Source organism: Mastomys coucha, unplaced genomic scaffold, assembly GCF_008632895.1.
Source record: "Mastomys coucha isolate ucsf_1 unplaced genomic scaffold, UCSF_Mcou_1 pScaffold22, whole genome shotgun sequence".
NCBI classification, from domain to species: domain Eukaryota; kingdom Metazoa; phylum Chordata; class Mammalia; order Rodentia; family Muridae; genus Mastomys; species Mastomys coucha.
The window spans coordinates 125622992-125643597 of NW_022196905.1; the positions used below are offsets into that span (position 1 = coordinate 125622992).

At 44.9% G+C, this 20606-nt stretch overlaps 1 protein-coding gene across 6 annotated transcripts in view; it reads right to left on the minus strand.

The window, feature by feature from the left end:
- The window catches only part of Auts2 (activator of transcription and developmental regulator AUTS2), a 1106086-nt gene that overhangs the window by 317074 nt on the left and 768406 nt on the right, over positions 1 to 20606 (minus strand). For all 6 annotated transcript variants that reach the window (XM_031342055.1, XM_031342053.1, XM_031342058.1 and 3 more), the window contains exon 5: positions 12148 to 12177. In XM_031342055.1, coding sequence (XP_031197915.1) covers positions 12148 to 12177 — 30 coding nt within the window. The remainder of the gene's footprint in view (positions 1 to 12147; positions 12178 to 20606) is intronic.

A 20606-nucleotide genomic window follows, 5' to 3' on the forward strand; every position in this document is an offset into this window, starting at 1 on the left:
TGTGTTAACTGTGAACAGGACTTATGACTTAATTAAAGCTCATCACAGGCTGTCTTCACTGAGCAATATTTTGTTGGATGTTAGCTGAGTTACAACTGAAAAGTGACAAAACACTCTTTGAAAGTTTCCTTTTTATGCCAACATGTTACGATGTCCCTGGTCGTTGTAGCCCATCAGCTTTCAGGCTTGTTAGAATGTGGTATGAGTCAGAGTCCTGCTTGGTGGCAGAGAGGAGAGCCTCCAAAGTCTACCAATGGAAGTTAAGCCTTGACCTGGGGCTGGCAAGATGGAGCGGCAAGTAGAGGTGCTTGTCTCCAAGCCTGATGATTTGAGTTTAATCCCTACCACCCATATGGTAGAAGAGTGAACTGACTCAAGTTTTACACAGACAGACAGACAGACAGACAGACACGCATGCACGCGCACGCATGCACACACACACACACACACACACACACACATACACACCCCTGCACCTGGATTTGCCACTGGTGGGGCTGAGAGACTTTGGGTGCATGGATCTACCCTCCTCTGCAACCTGAGGATAATATTAACACCTGCCTATATGACAGATATAGACGGATCAGAACAGTAGGTGTGTATGAAGAACACCTAACAGTGCTCTAAGTAATATTTTTATTTCTAGCAGAGAGGATAAGCAACCTCACAGGTGTTGAAGTCAGAAACCCAACTCTATATTATTATATGAAGTTACAAAACCTCTTTGGACCTTGGTTTCCTTGGAAGTAAAATCAGGGCTTTCATGTTTGTATAGATGAATGCCATAATGCACAGAATGTTTTGGCAGACATTTTTAGTTTTATTTTATTTTTTTTGGAGACAGAGTTCCAAACCCTGTTACTGAGAGTGGCTTTGAGCCTGCTGTGTATCCAGGAACTGCCCGGACCTCCTGATCCTTCTGCCTCCACGTCCTGAGGCTGTAATTACAATAGTGTTGTTCCATGTCCACTTATATGATGCTGGGTATCAAATCCAGGGCTCTGTGCACAAGAGGTAAGCACCATGTCAACTAACTTATGTCACCAGGCCCTTTTAATGCCACTGTAGTTTTTGACATAGGGTCTCAAGTAACCCAGGTTGGCCTTGAACTTGCTATGTAGCCAGGGGTGACCTTGAAGTCATAATCCTCCTGCCTCCACTTCCCCAGGGCTAGCTACACTATGCCCAGTCTATGAGATACTAGCAATCAAACCCAGAGCTCGGTTTATGCTATACAAACACTCTATTAACTGGGCTACAACCACAGCCTTTTGTTTTTGCTATTGCTAAAACAGGAGCTCTTATAATCCAGGCTGGTCTTAAACTTCAGAGGAAGGTAACTTTTGGATTTCTGATCTTCCTGCTTCCAGCTCCAGTGTGTTACATGCATCTATCACCCCACAGCTTAGAAATGCTAGGGATCTACCAGACTCAGTCCAGTTCCACAGACAGCATGGATTCTACCACACTGAAGATTCTTGCTTCTGTAGTTTAGCCTGGCTTCGGACAAATGAACAATAAGAATCTGCCCAGGGCTTGGCAGTGACCCCTTACCCTGGCATCTCCTTGGAGAAGGACCTATTTCCCATATGCCCTGTAGGCTGAAGTGCAGGGTACCTCCCACTGTAGTGGCTACTCCAGTCAGCCCCTGGTTATCCACACAGGGCAGCATGTCACCTGTCAGCCTCAGGTATCTAGAGACATACACACCTGCCCTCTCCCTCCCTCCCACCCCCCCAGGATTTTCCTTGACTCTTTCCTGAGACTGAGGGAAGAGCAGCCCATCTTAGGTTATAACCACACTCTGCACCTCCAAGTAGGAAGTCAGGGCCCTTGGGTCCCCCATCAGACTGCCTGCCTGGAGCGCTCACTGGAGCCAGGAACTTGCCTGAGAAGCCAGTAAAATTTTAATGCACTCTGTAGTGCGGTCATGTCATACTCGGTTATGGCAAATAATCCCAGATGCCTGCAGAGGTAAAATGGAGCTGTAATGTGCTTGCCTCCTAACCCGAGCTGACAGCGGTGATGTACGACTACCATTAGCGGAAAATATCACTTCAACTAACCCATGATCCGGCTCCGCTCAGGGTCACATTATCCATGAGGAACAAATTACACTCCCAAAGTAAATACAAATTTTCTACACAAAATGGGTATGAGAGAGAGGGACAGAGGGGGGGGGGGAAGGGAGGGAGAGATGGGGAGGGAAGACGAGGATGGAAGGGAGAAGGGGGCCATCCATTTCCTTCCTCTTTGGTGCTGAGTGACACAAATGATAAAAGATGGGGCAATCATTGGCTGACGGAGTGCTATGCTGTAATCAGCTCAGCTGGTACACACTCCAGCCGATAAACACTATATTCTCCCCTTAGTGGCAAATACATAATCTTTAATGTGAACATGGATGATTCAGATATTTACTGCCATTTGGGCTTCATGGATGGGTCATCTCACATTTGGTGTCCAGAAAGGAAAGGCCCTGTGGCCCTGAGGGACACAAAGATTGCTCACAAGGGTTGGAATTGATGCTTGGGGCGGGCGAGAAGGTTCTGGGTGAAGGAATGGGGTCAAGTGAGGAACAAGAACCAAACCATCATGGGCAGAAGTGTTGTTAGAGGTGGTAGTTACAGTTTATTCCTGCTTGCTGATCATAGACAGTACTAGTCTACATCGACCTCATAAGAGGGAGATACTAAAAATGCCTCTATTCCAGGCCAGGCTCTTTCCAGTCAATGCTTAGGCATGAAGGTGAGTCCTTCATCCTTTTTGCAACCCAGATAATCAATAAAGCAACTCTTAGATATAATGCAAATATTTTCAGGGTACTTCCTTATATTAGCATTAGTAGATGATATAGGTGAGTTACCTAGGAACCTAGTATTTAGCTATTAAATGTACACATACACACACAAAGGAAAACCATATTTTATAACCCAACATGGGTTAACCTTATTTCAGTGCTTTGCATAGCCTATGCCTCCAATCAACTTTCACAAAACAGAGACTCTGTTATTCCCATGTTTAAGTCAAACTATATGTCTTACATTAAGGCTAATTCTTCTTGCCTTTGTGTAGTGGTTTAGAACTCAGAACCTCATCAGAAATCCCTAAAACAAAACAAAATCCACACTGATCTCCTTGGACTGTACAACTGTCCATTTCAGGAGTTCCCAGACAACCTGCATTTCATATGCTTTAACTCATTGCCTCTGGTAGATCATAAATAAAACCATGTTTGGGACAGCAACAAGAAAGCTGCTTCTGGCCTCATGGAATTGAAGACATCATTCAGTTCTGTAGTTAACATTTACCAATCTGATTAGGAAACATTCTACAACATACACAGGGGAAGCTTTTCAGATGTACCATGAATAATAAGAAAACTACATTTATCTATTGAATTTTGGGGTATGTGTGTGTGTACTGTGTACCTGCATGCATATATGTGTAGAAGCCAGAGGACAACTCTTTAGTTGTTATCCATCTTTTTTTTTTTTTTTTTTTTTTTTTTTTTTTTTTTTTTTTTAAATAGGGTCTCTCACTGGCCTTGAAATTCACTAAGTAGTCTAGGCTAGCTAGCTAGCAACCCGGCATTAAGATTACAAGTCTGTGCCATCATGCCCAGCTTTCTAACATGGATACAGAAATAAAAGTCTAATCTTCAGGCTTACAAGGCAAGCCCTTTACCAACTGAGACAACTCCTCATAGGAAGTTTTGAGACTTCTTTACAAATTAGAATTTAGAAATTAGAGACAAATTTTCTTTTTTTACAAATTAGAGACAATTAGTAATATATCCTAATAGAGACATCTTATTCTGATGCACACATCAGTATTGCTCATACTGGAATGGCAGTTATGAGGAACAGTTAGCTGTAACCACCAGGCTATATAGAAGGTATGATGGGAAGAACTCAGGCAGGCACACGAACATATAAATACACATGCCTATGACTAAAGAGACATCTGCACAATTCTGTTGAGCACAGAACACTCTCCCAACTCTCATATGAAAGGAGAAAGAGTCTCTAGACAAGCATAGAACTTTGGTTAATCTCATGAAGCCCAAAGGCATTGACTCTGACACACTGGTCTATGGCTCAGTATCTGTCCTTTCATGAAAGCCATAAAACCCATGACAGTAGCTCTCCTAAGAGAATGGAGATGTAGAACCATGTGCTTAACTTCAGGTGCTTCCAGAATTCCTTTTATTGGTCAAATGAGACTCCTTATCAATTACTTGAGCTCATGACACATATTATCTAAGGGTGATCTTTATTTAGTGTCTATGCTTTCTCAAAACATACTGAAGACTAAAGAGTGGAGAAGGAATTAGTTTCCCTGTCTTCTGTAAGTTCCAGCTGAGTCCAGTCTCTATAAAGTAAATGATGGAAAAAGATTGTGTGGCTATATACAACCAGCTGAAGGAAGCAGTACAAAGACAATAAACCCACAGGCACATTCCCTTCAGCTACTTAAGTGTACACATGTCCAAGTTTGTCCACCATGTCTTTTCTCCCTCATGTGTTCCAAAGAGAATGATGAATAAAACAGCTCTGTGGAATACTATTGCCATCTTGACAAAAAACAAAATAGCAACAATAACAACAATAAAACCATTGAGATACAGCTCATTAGGAAGAGTGCTTACCTAGCATGCACAAAGATCTGGGGTCTTCATCCAGCAAGGCATAAACCAGCTGTATTAGTGAACACAACTATCATCCCAGCACTTGTGACATGAAGCCAGAAGGATCAGGAATTCAAAGTCATCCTTGAAGACACTTCACTTCCCCTTCCCCCCGACCACCATATACTTTGGGTTTAATCATACCTTTGAGGCAGACAGCCATATGGAAAAACCAGGATACCCATTGCAAGGTTATCTAATCCATCCGCACTACAGATAATCATTCCAAGGCCCAATACCATCAGGAGGGTTGTCTATAGCCTGAAAGCTGGCAGGCTATAAGAAACTAGCCTTCAAGGGTCCCTCTCTGTGACCTACCACTGTGCAAAACAAAATGTTTCCACAGGATCTTACTCTTCAATCCATTTACTCCAAGAAACAAAAGTTCAGCTGAAGCTACCTTGACAAATTCCCAACAGTTCTTACCTACATATAACAAATATGCAGGGTATCATTGAGATGGCTCAGTGGGTGAAACACTGGCTTCCAAGCTGAAAGATGTAAGTTCTATCACTGGAACCCACTTAACAGAAGGAGAAAACAAACACCCCCAGGCCGCCCTCTGTTTTGCATGTGTATGCCAAGGTACACATGTACCCACCACACGTGAAAAAAAAAATGTAATTAAAACATTTAAATCTGGGTATTATAACCCATGTTTTTCAGGGATATGAAGTGCTATAAGCTGAAAAGATTACTGTACGCAGGCATCCAGTTTTACTTTGGCCTGAAAAAGCTATGATAGAAAGAAGAAAAAAAACAACGAAATTCAGGATTTAAAATAATTTCCAGTAGATATTTAATCTGAAGATGGCATCAATAGGAATGCTGGGTGGATATGGGGGTAATTAAGCCAATTCGAAACATGATAACATTGGAAGAATAATAAAATGTCATCTTAACCCAGACATAATATTAGAGGGGTAAGGAGAGGTTGATAGGCATTTTGGAAATGGAGACTCAAGAATGAGAAAGCTATTGAAACTCAGCCAACAGCTGTACAAATTGTCCCCTGAATGCTAGGAAATTTACAAATGGCTCAGAGATGTTTTTATGAGAAAATCAGACTGCAGAAGTGCAGAGGGAAGGGGAAGGAACTGTATTTGTTGGAGCCTGGAAAGCAGGCATTGGAATGGCTAGGGAAGACCCAGGTTGGAGTGCCAGGTCACGGGAACAGGGTTTCTACATATTCTCCCTATAAGAAGGAAAACGCAATGCCAGCAAAATACCCAGTGCTTCATTTTGCACAGTGCTGAGCAAGGATGGAGAGCCCCAAGCACAGACCACAGCTCCCACTCCTCTGGGTGGTGGCTATTTGCTTTGCTTCTGTGAGGGCTACACAGTGATGAATCTTTTCCTGACTGAAAAACTGTCTGTAAAACAGGACAGCGTATCTCAGCTGTCTCTCAATCAGGGCATGTCTTCGTGTATGTGTGTTCATATGTGTGTGTGTGTTGGGGTTAGGGGTGCGTGCGCAGATGCGTTTCTATGGCAACGGAAGCCAGAAGAGGATGTTAGATATATTTCTCTATTACTCTAGGCCTTATTCCCTGGAAACAGGGTCTCTCAGTGGACCTGGAGCTAGGTAGGCAGCCAGCAAGCTCCAGTGATCCTCCTGTCTACAGCCCTCCCACAGCCACAGCACATGTGACCACACTGGCATTTCTATATGGGAGCTGGGATCCGAACTCAGATCCTCATGCTCGTACACTGACTACTCTTACTCACTGAGCTGTCTCTACAGTCCCTGGATCAGGATGCAGCTGATTGCCAAACCAAGGATGGAGATCACACAAGCCACAGTGAGGGCTTCCTCAGTTTCTGGAAAGTTACTGAGGATACAGAGCTTTTAACAAGGGTAACACATGGCCTGGCAATCAAGCGATACGACTCTTCCATTAGAAGCACAAAGCCACCCGCCTCATCTTCAGTTTGACTTTTCAGCAGTTTCAAAATCCTTCCTTAGCCAAGTGAAGTGTGTATGTGTGTGTGTGTGTGTGTGTGTGTGTGTGTGTGTGTGGTCTATGCTGCATTAGAAAAATAAGCCACAGTTAGATTTCTTTGCTTGAAAGTTACCCCTTCCCTAACACATGAGTTGCATCATGACCAAAGCCAACAATTAAAGAAAACCTTTTCTTTGAAGATAGTAGCCCAGGATGGTCTCCAGTTAACTATGCTGCTGAGGAAGGTCTTGAACTTGGGCTCCTCTTGCCCCCGCCTCCCAGGAGCTGGGTCTGCATGCACCTTTCACTTTGCCTGGTTTATGTGATGTGGAGGATGAAAACCAGGGCTTCCCAGCATGCTAAGTAAGAGCACTGTGCACTAAGTAAGAGCACTGTGCACTAAGAGCACTGTGCACTAAGTAAGAGCACTGTGCACTAAGTAAGAGCACTATGCACTAAGTAAGAGCACTGTGCACTAAGTAAGAGCACTGTGCAATAAGTAAGAGCACTGTGCACTAAGTAAGAGCACTGTGCACTAAGTAAGAGCACTGTGCACTAAGTAAGAGCACTGTGCACTAAGTAAGAGCACTGTGCACTAAGTAAGAGCACTATGCACTAAGTAAGGGCACTGTGCACTAAGTAAGAGCACTGTGCACTAAGTAAGAGCACTGTGCACTAAGTAAGAGCACTGTGCACTAAGTAAGAGCACTATGCACTAAGTAAGGGCACTGTGCACTAAGTAAGAGCACTGTGCACTAAGTAAGAGCACTGTGCACTACATAAGAGTACTATGCACTAAGTAAGAGCACTGTGCACTAAGTAAGAGCACTGTGCACTAAGTAAGAGCACTGTGCACTAAGTAAGAGCACTATGCACTAAGTAAGAGCACTGTGCACTACATAAGAGCACTATGAACTAAGTAAGAGCACTGTGCACTAAGCTTTATTTCCTGACCCACTTTTGTTGATAAAATATTACTCAGGGAGTTGGGAGGGCATGGAGTGGGGGTGCTGGATAGTATAAATATAAGGGGGAAACTGATATAATCTTTTTTATTATATTCATATTAAAGATGTATTAAAAGTTAGAAATTGATAAATACAGAAGTAAATAAAACAGCAACAACACAACAACAAGAAAATCCTGAAGGACACAGTTGAATGGGTACAGAGCGGGGTGCATCTAGGAGGAAATGAGGAAGTGAATATGATCAATATAGATTCTGAGAGCCTGAGTGTGGTGGTGTACCCCTTTCGTCCCCACAATGGGAGGCACAAGCAAGCAGGTAGGCAGATCTCTATGAGTTCAAGGCAAGCCTGGTTAATATAACTCTATGACAGCCAGAGTCACACATTGAGACCTTGTCTTGAATAAATGAAGAACAATCCATTGTATTAAATTCTCAAAGAACAAATAAAAAAGTGAGCAAAAATATTACCTCAAAAGCTTTTTGAATATTACCTCAGGTTAAAAACGAAATACTATCCCTGGCCCCCTTAGGCCTGAATAAAAACTTTCCCCTGTAAATAGGAAAAGTTTGAAACCTGGCAACAGCTGCCAATGGGGCAAATGGCTATCATCTATTACTTAATGGCTGCCTGTTCATTTTACAATGGCCTCACATTACTCTGATGTGCATGAATAATATGTTTAGATAAGGGGGTTGGAAAGACATGGTTTTAGGGACCTTTGAAAATCTAGTGCTTCTCTTCCAGAGCGGAGCTCTGGGGTCCCCTGGGTCTTGTGGCAGCACTCAAGCTACCTGAGCTAGAGCACAGCTTTCCTCTTTCCCAATGTGAGTCTTGATCCAAGTAAGCAAAGTTCAGTTAACACAGACCCTGTTGCCACCCCATCTCCTACACAACAATACCCAAGCATCATCCTGCATACAGAATAACAAGGGGCAGAGCCAGGAACAGGATTAGAGATTCCTTCTGACCCGCCATCCCTTGGTTCCCACAGCCAAAGAGAAGTGGTGGGTGGGTGGAGAGACCGAATTTAAATCTTGACGTTAATTTCATAACCAAATGAGGGGTGTTGCTTTACACAGTGAGGGTGCTGCCAGTGTTAGAGAAAAGAGGATGGAGAGCACGTGCGCAGAAACTCTACTGCTGCTGCCTGCTCTCCTGACAGCGATTCTCCACCAGAGTGGGATTGGTGTAATTGCTTAATTTGGGTGATAAGGGGGCCAAGTGCTGCCTCTTCCTTGTTCCTAATGACAAATGAAGAGACATCCCACATCCACGATGTTAGGTTCACCGCCTACTTAATTCACCACCCCATTTCTCCCTTCCCAGGAGTCTTCCAGGTTCTCTGCTGCTAACGGAAAATGCTGTTCTCTGTGGCTGAGGATGCTTGCAGCGGGGGTCTCATCGGATCCATTCCACGGGCAAGTCTGTCTCCTGCACTTCAGAGCGGCTCTGCTTTCCCAGCCCTTTCCCCACACACTTTCACATTAATTAGTAAGGTTATCATTTTATAAATTATAGCTTCGTATCAGAAGAAAGCCGAGTTTATCTTAATTCAGTCAGCTGTGTGAAATACCGTACCCTAATTTTAGACTGCCGGTTCCGTGGATCCCCACGGAGTTAGAATGACAGGTCTTCCGGAGAGAATTCCCACCATGTCCCTCCTGCAAGTCTCACTTTTGGCTACAACAGGAGCCCCAGTGGGACTTGCTGAAGGGATCCCAGGATGCTGAGTGGCATCTACACCACCATTAGCAATTCATATTTGTATTCGAACCCTCCATGCGGTGCCAGCAAGCACCCTAGTGGGCTCAGGGGCTCCAGGGACAGACCCTGCCATGGAGCAGGCTGACAGGGCCCCTGCAAGGCTGGGAGGATGGTGTTCAGGTGGGTGATAAACACTATCCTGTCTCAGCTGGAAAAGGAGAAGGCTGGCAGACTTAACTACGCGTGGGCCAGGCAGGCACTGGTGTAATTAGAGGCTCCTGGGTTCCTGCTGGGAACCCCCTGGAGAAACACCCTTGTTAGAGCAGGGGTGGCACAAAGGCCTTCATGATCTTCAAGATGCAAACAAATTACAACCCGGTGCTTAGACTGGGGTGTACCGTGCATAAAAAGAATGTGTCTTGTGCCCCCTGCCCTCGGACAGACATCTCACCCTTGGTCCTGCCTGTTTATTCTCCTCACACAGCCACCTCACTCAGCTGTCCATTTTTTCTAGCTCTACGTTGCTGCTCCCAGCCACCTTGATCATCCCGTTCCAATGTTTCTAATGAGACAACCATGTCATTCTAGAAACAACCAAAGACTGAGGGTCTAGATTAATGATGGTTGATGCCGTCAGAGGCAAGGGACCTGGAGTAGGCCTGGGGTAGTTCCTTAGAGATTTGGGGGTATAATCAAGGCCAAAAGCCTTGATAGAGATACTAAGAAAAAAATGGCAAAGAAGAATTTTTACTCCCTTCTCCCACTACTGCAGACAGCTGTATCAATATGGAATCCACTTTATTTATTTATTTACTTATTTACTTACTTACTTACTTATTTGAAATAAAGCCTCCCTATGTAGCACATGCTGGTCTGAAACTTGAAATTCTGCTGCGTCGGTCTCCTAAATGCTGGCATGACAGGTATATGCCATCAAGCTTTTGAACTAAAGATGAACGGTCTAGCAGAGAGCTTGTTTGGAAGTGCTTTTTGTTCAAACAAGACTTCAATGCCCAGAACCCAGAGGCTTAGAATCCTAGTGCTGGGCAGGCAGAGACAGAATAGTCCCCGCAGTCTGCTGGCCAGGAAATCTGGGCTACTTAGTGAACTCCAGGCTAACAAGAGTCTATCTCAAAAATCATATAGACAGCACTTAGTAATGGCCTCTGCATGCACCTGCACACAGGTACACAGGACCTGCCCATACAGAAAAATGCACATAGACACAAGCGTGCACACAAAGACCTTGAATAAAATCTGCCCTCTTGTAGAAGCGAGGTCAGCTGTTGCTTTCCTGTAGAGATCTCAAAATGGTCAAAAGGTTTCACCATCTTCCTGGGTGCCAGAAGCACCCCATAGAATTATGGCTACTTTTGCCATACGTCCATGTGACCTTGGAGCTAGTGTGGGCAGCGACTGAACTTTGTATGCTGTCATGTATCCTGACACACGTTGGCTGTCCAAAATACCAAGGTCCTACTTCTAAGGAGCTAAGACTCTCTCCTGGGGGTTGGAGGCAGGAAGCTCTGACTTGTCAGTTAAACAAAAGAGCAGCCTGCAGCCCCTTACCCAGTGTGTACCTCCGCTGTCATCCAACAGCCCATTACCATGTCACAGCGCAGCGCACCCTTCCATAGGTCACTTTGTTTAAAATGACATGGATAATGCACATGTCAGCAAGCTGACAGTCCTGGCCGTCCTTCAGAGATAAAAACCTCCAGGCGAGAGCCTGTTCTTATCTGGGGGACAAGCGCTGGTCTATCATCTAAGTCAGGCGGAGCGTGATTTCTCCAGAGAGCACTTTTTTCATTTCCTGATTTTAAGGAAATCAAATAAGCACCATTTGTCTTCATCTGAATATGCTTGACCTGCTCAGATGATGGTGTCTCGGGTTTTATAACCGGCTACATATGCTGAATTCAAATTAATGACAGAGGAGAACAGGAGCCTTCAGATCTCTCCTGGAGGCTGTTGTTGGAGGCGGAGGGAGAAAGTCCGAGATGGATGGGGAATGATCAGGCATGTGAACTGTGGGCTTCTGGGGAAGATAAACCAGCAAGAAGGGTGGGAATCCTGGAACAGGGCATGGGAGAAGCAAGGGCTAACCACTTGCTTTGGGGCCATGCAGTGAACACACTCGGAGATTCAGGTAAGTTTTTAAGTTACATAAGGTAGCAGTAAAGATGGAAAGACACTTGTCTGGCAGATGTCAACAGCTAGGAAGAAAAAAGCATACCCATAAACCTTTTGCTTTAGTCAACAGAAAACCTACTTTACTGGTCCCGATCTCGATCTTCTGGAGGCTCAGAGCCTGGATTCCTTCTTCATCCATGTTGATCTGTACACACTGAGGCTGGGCCTCAGCCGCCACGTAGAAGGTTTACCTGCTGGGGAGGTGCCCCTTCCCCAACACCCACCCACAGAAGACAGCAGACCCACCCCACCCCCCACCACCCGCTACGCCCTGTGAGCAAATTCCTAGCAGCATACCACTGACATTTCTATTAGGAAGCTATGGGAAAGTAGGAGGAAACGAGGTCAGTCAAAGGCAGGTAGAAATAACATTATAAATACACGGGAGGAAGTGGAATCTTTATATCATGAACCAAAAAATCAATTTCTCTTTAAAGCTGTTTTGGGGGTCTAGGAAGTGAAAATCCAGTGTGACAAAACTGAGACATGAAGTGGCATGTTTCAAAGAGGAGGATGTCACAGTGTATCTTATCACTGAAAATGTCACAGGGTGACCAGTAAGACATCCGTCACAAGAGGACAGGCGTGCCATGGTGCACACAGAGCCTTGTGGGTTGTGTCTGCCATGGAGGGGGTGGCATCTTACCTTCTCTTCCTGGTCGCTGTCACTGTCGCACTAGAAATGAAGACAAGAAAATGAAGGTCAGCGTGGTAATTGTGCAGTTTATATCAGATACCCCTCCCCCCTTCTCCGAGGAGGGGCAAATAGAGGAAAGGGGATATCGCTATATAGTGGCAAGATGGCTCAGTGGGTTTAAGAGCACTGACTGCTCTTCTGAAGGTCCAGAGTTCAAATCCCAGCAACCACATGGTGGCTCGCAACCACCCGTAATGAGATCTGACACCCTCTTCTGGTGCGTCTGAAGACAGCTACAGTGTACTTACATATAATAAATAAAAAATCTTAAAAAAAAAAAGATAGTGGACATTCTACAGCTCCAGTGCTGACAAAAACCAAACTGCTGGATAAACAGAAAGTACCTGTTCTGTCAGCTTCCTCACATCAGTGCCCTGTCCTCAGTAAGAGACTCCACCACACATACACATACACACACACACACACACACACACACACACACACACACACACACACGCATGCGTGCACACACACGCACACATACACACATATACACACACGCACATACATACACGCACACACATGTACACACATATGCATACACACACGCACACACACATGCACGCACACACACACACACAATTTTGAAGAACACGGGGACACCAAGCTAGGGGCTAATCCTGCACAGGATGAAGAGGACTCAAGATCCTTCTGAGGGTTCTAGAAAAAGAAAATCACTTCTGCAGAAGGACGTGCTCTGCCTTCAGCTTTAGGGACTCATTCTCCCAAATCCTTTCTCAAGAAGGAAACAAGTTTTGTTTATTGCAATATCTAGCCAGGATTTTTGAGAGGGGGTCAGCTCAACACCTGTGACATTGTGATGGTTAATGTCAATTGTCATTTTAAAAGGATCCTGAATCCCCTTTGGTCTGTAAGGAATTTTCTAGAATGGATTAACTGAGGAGAGAAAACCTCCCTAAATGTGGGTGGTGTCATCCAATGGATTAAGGGTCTAGGCTAAATGAAATGGGGAGAGTAAGCTGAGCATTCAAATCTCTCTGCTGTTACTTAAGTATGGTTGCAATATGGCTGTGGTGGTTTAAATAAGATGGCCCATCCCCACGTATTTGAATGATTTGAAAGCTTCATCACTAGGGAGTGGCACTATTTAAAAGGGATTAGAAGGATTAGGAGGTGTGGCCTTGTTGGAGGAAGTTTGTCTCAGCAGGTATGTTTTGAGGTTTCAAAAGCTCATTCCAAGTCCAGTGTCTTTGTCTTTCTGCCTATGGATCAGGACATAGTACTCTCACTCACTTCTTCAGCACCCTTTCTACCTGGGTGCTGCTTGTTCCCCACCATGATGATAATGAAAAGAACCTCTGAAACTGAGAACAAATCCCACAATAAATGATTTCTTTTATAAGATTTGCCTTGGACATGGTGTCTCTTCACAGCAATAGAACAGTGAGTGACCTTCCATCTCATAGTCTGCTACTCTGCCTTCTCCACCATGATAGGCTGTACCCCTGAACTGTGAGCTAAATCAAGTTCTTCTGTGAGTTAACTCTGCTTGGATGCTTTGTCACAGCAATGAGTAGAAGGAAAACTCCTTGCATATGACGTGCCAAAAATAATAAGAAGTATGATAAGCCAAATACCAGTAGTTGCTCTAGATCTGGAAGAACCAAAGAATGGGAATTATCACCCAGTGTTGGGTTTCTTGAGAGAAACAGAGGGAAACAAAGACCCTGTGCTCTTCTAAAAACTAAGAATGTTTTGTTATTACATAATGGGTTAAAAAACAAGGCTGGTGAGATAACTCAGTTAAATGCTTGCTGAGCAAGCATGAGGACTTTAATTTGTCTTGGTTTTCAGGACCCATGTAAATAAATGAACATGGAAGCACACATCTGCATCCTAGTTCTTAGGGAAGAGGAAAGAGAGAGATCCCTGGAGCTTGTTGTCCAAACAGCCTAGCCTACTTACTCAGTGATCCTAGGGAAAGACTCTCAATAAAAAAGATAGACAAGTCCTAAGGAAAGTCACTCTGGGTTGACGTCTGGTCTCCACACGCCTGACCATGCACACATGCATATACCTAATAAAGGAGTTCATTAGAGTAAATGCTGAGAGAGTATGCTTGCATGTATGGATTCACTGTGTAGCCCTGGAGAGGCCCTACTGAGCTGAGCTGGACAGGAGTCAACTGAGATGAGACACAGGACAGAGCCTCAGGCTGCTCCATGGTTCACCCAACATACGGTGCAAAGGAGATCACTTTGTATGGGTGTTGGAGAGAGAACACTCGCTAGAAGAGATGGTCACAGCGGGAACAGTTTGGCAACTAGGCTGTTGCTGTCTATGCCAGAATAGTGCCTAGTTTGGGGGAGGGGGAAACAGATGGCGCAGTAGATCTGCAGTGAGAGTTGATAGGTCTTGATAATCCATGGCTAGGGAAAGCAAGCGGCAAGTGAGTCTAGGAGGGCGCCAAGGTTTTACTGTGACCACCTGTATATGGGAGCAGATGGAGTCACCAGCAGAAACAGGAAATGAACCAGAGCTGTCTCTGCAGGACAGATAGCCACAACTCTCTTCTCCTTAAGCTCATATCTTCTAGAGTTCAAAAGGGCAATGGGCTCTTTTCCCATGTTTTTCTTATGTCATTGGGTGGGCTATGAGAACCATTTTGGTCACATGAGACTTGAAGTCTGCAGAGGGTCCTGGGAATGAGTCTTGGACCTACAAGATAGCTCAGGGAGCTTGCCATACAAGCCCAATAGCTGACTGTGATCATTACATCCAACCGTAGAAGGAGAGAACTGATTCCTGAGAATTGTCTCCTGACCTCCACACGTGGTCCACAGCACATGCATGCATGCAGGACCACTACATCACACCATGTCACATACAGACTCACACATACACACTCAAAAACACAGACACTCCCCACATAGACATTCTCTCTCTCTCTCTCTCTCTCTCTCTCTCTCTCTCTCTCTCTCTCTCTCTCACACACACACACACACACACACACACACACACACACACACACACATACACACAGATACCACAACCCACATAGACACATTCACACATACACATAGATACCTACTTACACACTCACAGATTCTCCCCACATAGGCACACTCACACACACACTCACACTCACACACACAGAAACCCCCACATAAACACACTCACACACATACACACAGATATTCCCCAGAGTCAAACATACACAAAGACATCCATCCACACAATCACAGACTCCCCCCACATAGAAACACTCTCACACACACACTCACATATATGCACACTCACACAGACACACCCCAGACACACACGCATACACACAACCCCCCTGCAGACATACTCACACATACAGACACCCATCTACATACTCAGACTCCTACTATAGACACACTCACACCCCACATAGACACAGTCACACATACACACAGATACGCCCATACAGACACACTCAGGCATACACAAAGACATCTAGCCATACATTCACAAACTCCCCCCACATAGACACACTCACACATACTCATACCCATACACACAGACAACCCCCCATTCAGAGACATACACACATACTCTTACATATACCATATACTCAAACACACACAATAATAATAAAGTTTTTTTTTTTTAAAAGACTCTCAGTGGCAGGCAAGTCCTGCTTCTTGCTTTCAAGTCTGACTAGATGAGGCCATAATGTGAGCATCTACAGCAGCCATTTTGTAGAAGTGTGGTTTAAGCAACTCCAAAAGCCTCAATGCCAAACAAGATGGAAAGGCCAACAGAAGAGAAGGCTGGTATCACTGAGCCACTGAACCCATGCCAGAATGGACTCCTATTTTTGTTAAGAAAACAAATTATTACTGTTTCAGCTACTACAAAGAGATGGTAATAAAATCTTCATCCAAATGGTTGTGTATGGAGACCACTGCCTCTTTGTACCATAGTAAGTACTCTGTATTGTAACCATTTAGAAACTTACATTCATACACACACACACACACACACACACACACACACACACACACACACACACGCACACACACACACGTACACACACACACACTCCAGGCTGGCCTTGAACCTGCTGCTTGAGCAAGGATGGCCTTGAATTCCTGATCCTCCCACCTCTACTTCCCAAGCCCTGGAGTGACAACTGTGAGGGCTATAATTTTCCTTCTCCTTCTGCCTCCTTGGTGATACGGCGTTATCAGACACGAGTGACTGACAACAACTTCATCAAGTCCAAGGGCGTCATTTCCAACCACGCTTCCGACATCAGTCTGTCTGCACTTGCTGTCTTTTGCCCAATCAGTGATTGGTTTCTCTATCATATCAGATGATTTGAGGAGGAGAGTGGGTGAAATAAAGACCCTGAAGGTCTAGAACTATGGATGGATGTGGAGAGGGACTGTGTTCTCTCAAGTATATTTTCAAGGCTAACAGAGCCTGATCCAGGAAGGGTGGTAAAGAGAGGAGTCTTTTTTTTTTTCTTCCTCCTTTTACTTCCAATTGCTGAAGAATGTAAACCCAGCGCCTTGTGTATGACGGGAGACTCTCTACCACTGAGTTACATTCCCCAGCCCAGAGTGGTGCCTTCTGTCATGCCTGCTCTTTCCCAGATGTTCCCTGCTATCCATATGAGGTAATGACAGCGGAGGCTGGAGCGACACGTTCCCTTCCATCCTCCAGGGTCTATGCTCAGGAGAAGGAGTCGGAAAAGTGGGGGAAGCTCCCTCTCCCACCCCCATCCAAACAGCGGTAAGTCTCTGCAAATGGTTATTCCTATCAAAGCATTAAGCTTCCCTGCTTTAGGAGAGTCCAGTACTAATTTCAAGGTCCACTTAATTCCGCATCAAGTAATTACTGATATACCCAGAAGCACCTTGCCTCCAGAGTTAAGCATATGGTGAAGAACTGAGACCTACTGGTATCCATTATGGAAGCCACATGGATGCCAAGCTGATTACAAATGCCGGGGCTCCCCACGCGCCACACTTGTGAGTGACAGGCCCCTCGCAAGGCCAGCCAGAGTCTGCCAAAACACTGTCTGCAGCACCAGGGGCCCACATGGTGCGCTGAGAAAACAGTTCCATTTCTGGTATTAAATTCCCATACTGACCCAGGGACTTTGCTGTGAGCTCAGCAGGAGCTCACCATCCAATTTACAGCTCCACTCTCTGGAGCCTTCAGTGCCAGCCCCTGGCAGAGAGCAATGGCGGTCAACGCCTCCAGCTCATAAATTATGCAAAGGCAATAAATGCGTTCAGCAAACAGCTCCTGATGCTTGCCCAGCCTGGCTCCTAACACTCTGCAGGAAAAAAAAAAAAAACCAGAGAGAGAGAAAGAGAGAGAGAGAGAAAGAGAGAGGGGGGGGAGAGCCAGAAGCTGGCTGCATACAAGAGGTCTATTCCACTCATAAAGGGGGTTTGTTGACAGCCCCAGATGGAAAGTGAGCTGGGGTCCTGAGCGGTCTTTCTGCCTCGCCGGCAGTGGTTTATAGGCATGCTTTATGAAAAAGGGAGGCTGTTTTATGGAGTCGGGGTGGGAAGAAGTCATGGTCTCGAATTCACATTAAATACACTGCCCAGCTTTCACACCCTGGGTTCAACCCGCTGTGGATTTTTTCCGGGCCAGATGGTTGTTGGTCTTCAAAGGTTAAAGGAAGAACTGTCTGTTTCCCCTGTCCCTAGACACCCACTCCAATTTATAAGAGTTCACGCTGAACCACCTCCTGGTTCAGGTTTATGTTCTGGAGGAGGCAGGGAGATGGAAAAGGCATGTCATGCACAGAAACCGGTCCCAGCTGATGCTCCGTCTTAAGCATTTTGACATCAGGGTCCTGTCTTGGTTTATTAGCAAACAGTTTGCCCACCAAATGGGAGCTCGAGGTGTCGGCGTGTTCTCCATGACAAGCGTTCCAAGCCCTGAGAGAGAAGTGGAAATAGTTTCCTCCATCTTAATAGCAAGAAGTGGAGGGAGAGAATCGCGGTTGCTTGGTCCTCAGGCTGAGACAGCATTTAAACCACCATGCTTGAGGAGTCAAACTGGAGGCCTGCAGGGAACACCATAGGCTTGGAAGGTAGGTATAGGAAGAAAAAAAAAATCCAGATAGAGCCTCTGCCACCCCAACATGGCTATCATTCAAATGCAACGTGCCTATCCTTTCATAAACTGGATGTCCAGTGTTAGAGGTACCAAGTCCTCTGTTTCAACTACCACACAAGAGCCTGATGTATGCTTACTGGCTTGCTTATTTCTTTATTTAACTAATTCATTTGAGACAAGAACTCATATAGAAGACTGGCCTGCTGTTTGCTCCATGACAGTCGATGAACTCATCATCTTCCAGCCTTCATCTCCCTAGTGTTGGGATGACTGGCCTGTGCCGGTCATCAGTTCATTCATTCAGTGCATGCACTGCTGGGAACAGAACCTAGAGCTTCCTGTATGCTTGGCAAATGCCCTTCCAACTGAGCTACATTCACAGTCCCTGAACATTTTAATGAAAAATAAATTAACAGAAAAAATTCGCTAGGAAAACAATCAGGGCATGGTGGTACAGGCTTTAAATCTAAGTTCGTGGGAGGGAAAAGCGAGGGGGATCTTTGTAAATTAAAGATCAATGTGGTCTACATGAAGAGTTTCTGGACAGCCAGGCCTACCTAGAGATGCTGTCTCAAAAGACAAAAGCAAACATATCATATTAAAATTTTTATTAGGTTTAAGAGATAAGGTGATGTTAACGATTTAACCTCTGTAAGGTTCCTAATGGTTCCAAAAAGCCACCCTACTCACCCTGCACACAGCTCACAGACAAGGCTGGGTTTAAGAAGATCTACTCTAACACGCCCCTGGCTCCAGCTACACCCAGGCATGCTCTAGCCGCATCCTCGTGCCCAACTGTCTGTGTAGTTAGCCATACCCTCTACCTGAGAGTGTCTTTCTTTGAGCTTCAACTTAAATGGTCTCCCTAAAACAATGCAAAGCTCTGTTTCCACCTTCTGAACAGCTACATTTTGGTGTTAGCCCTCAGAGGCATCTTTCCTAAACAGTGAGGTCTTATCTTGATCATGTTTTACCTCCAGACCTTGACACACACTTGGTGTTCAATTATATTGATAAGTTTTATGTCAACTTGAAACAAGCTAGAGCCACCAGAGAGGAGGGAGCTGCCACTGAGAAAATGGCTTCCTAAAACCAGGCTGTAGGTAAACCTGGAGGGGCATTTTTAAAATTAGTGATTGGTAGGGGAGGCAGAAACCTGTTGTAGGTGGTGCTAAGCCTGGACTGAGGGTCCTGGGTACTATAAAAAAGCAGGCTGAACAAGCCATAAAGAACAAGCCAGTAAGGAGCACCCCTCCATGAGCTCTGCATCAGCTTCTGCCTTCAGATTCCTGTCCTGTTTGAGGTTTTGTCCTGACATTCTTTTTTGTTTGCTTGTTTGTTTTGTTTTGTTTTGTTTTTCAAGACATGGTTTCTCTGTGTAGCCCTGGCTGTCCTGGAACTCCCTCTGTAGACCAGGCTGGCCTTGAACTCAGAAATCTGCCTATCTCTGCCTCCCAAGTGCTGGGATTAAAGGTGTGAGCCACCGCTGCCTGGCTTGTCCTGACATTCTTCGATGATGAAAATGATATGAATATTTAAGTCAAATAAGCCCATTCCTTTTCAAGTTACTTTGGGTCATGGTGGGTCATCACAGCAGGGGTAACCCTAACAAAGACATATTCCAATTCTGTGTTCGATTCTAGGTAAAGTATAATTAACAGGATAGGAGATTCTAAAGGGGGGTGGTATAGGATACAGTAATATGACTGCATAGTACACCGGGAAGATTGTTTGAATGTACTTGGCAGATTATGAGTAGGTGCAACAAAAAAGATTTATATTCATTCATTCATTCATTCATTCATTCATTCCATTCACTCACTCATTCCATCATTCATAATTTAAAGGACCTGCATGATTGCTCAGCAGGCCTGAGCTCCATTCCTGGAACTCACATGGTAGGAGACAACCAGCTCTCCCAAATTGTCCTCTCACGTTAACATTGCATGCATATACACAAGAACACACATATACAAACACATGTCTGTGCGCACACACAAACATGAACACAAAAGATAAATAAATAAAGTCAATAAAAATTCCTAGCAGCACATGGAGCACAGATGAAAATGTCTTCAATAAACAAAACATCAAAACCCCAAAAGAATGGGATTGTGACTTTTATTTCATTTTCTTATAAGCAAGCCTGCCTCATTTTTATTCAGGAAATCTCGGTGTGTTTTAAGACTCTGTTCTGATTTTCGAATAAATGAAGGTCTGCGGCCTTGTTCAGCCTGTAGGAACTGGGGCTGGGTAGCCAGTGATGGAATGCATTCTTAAGCAGCAAGTGGCAATCATTGAATACATCACACACAATGACATTGAGGAGGGCACTG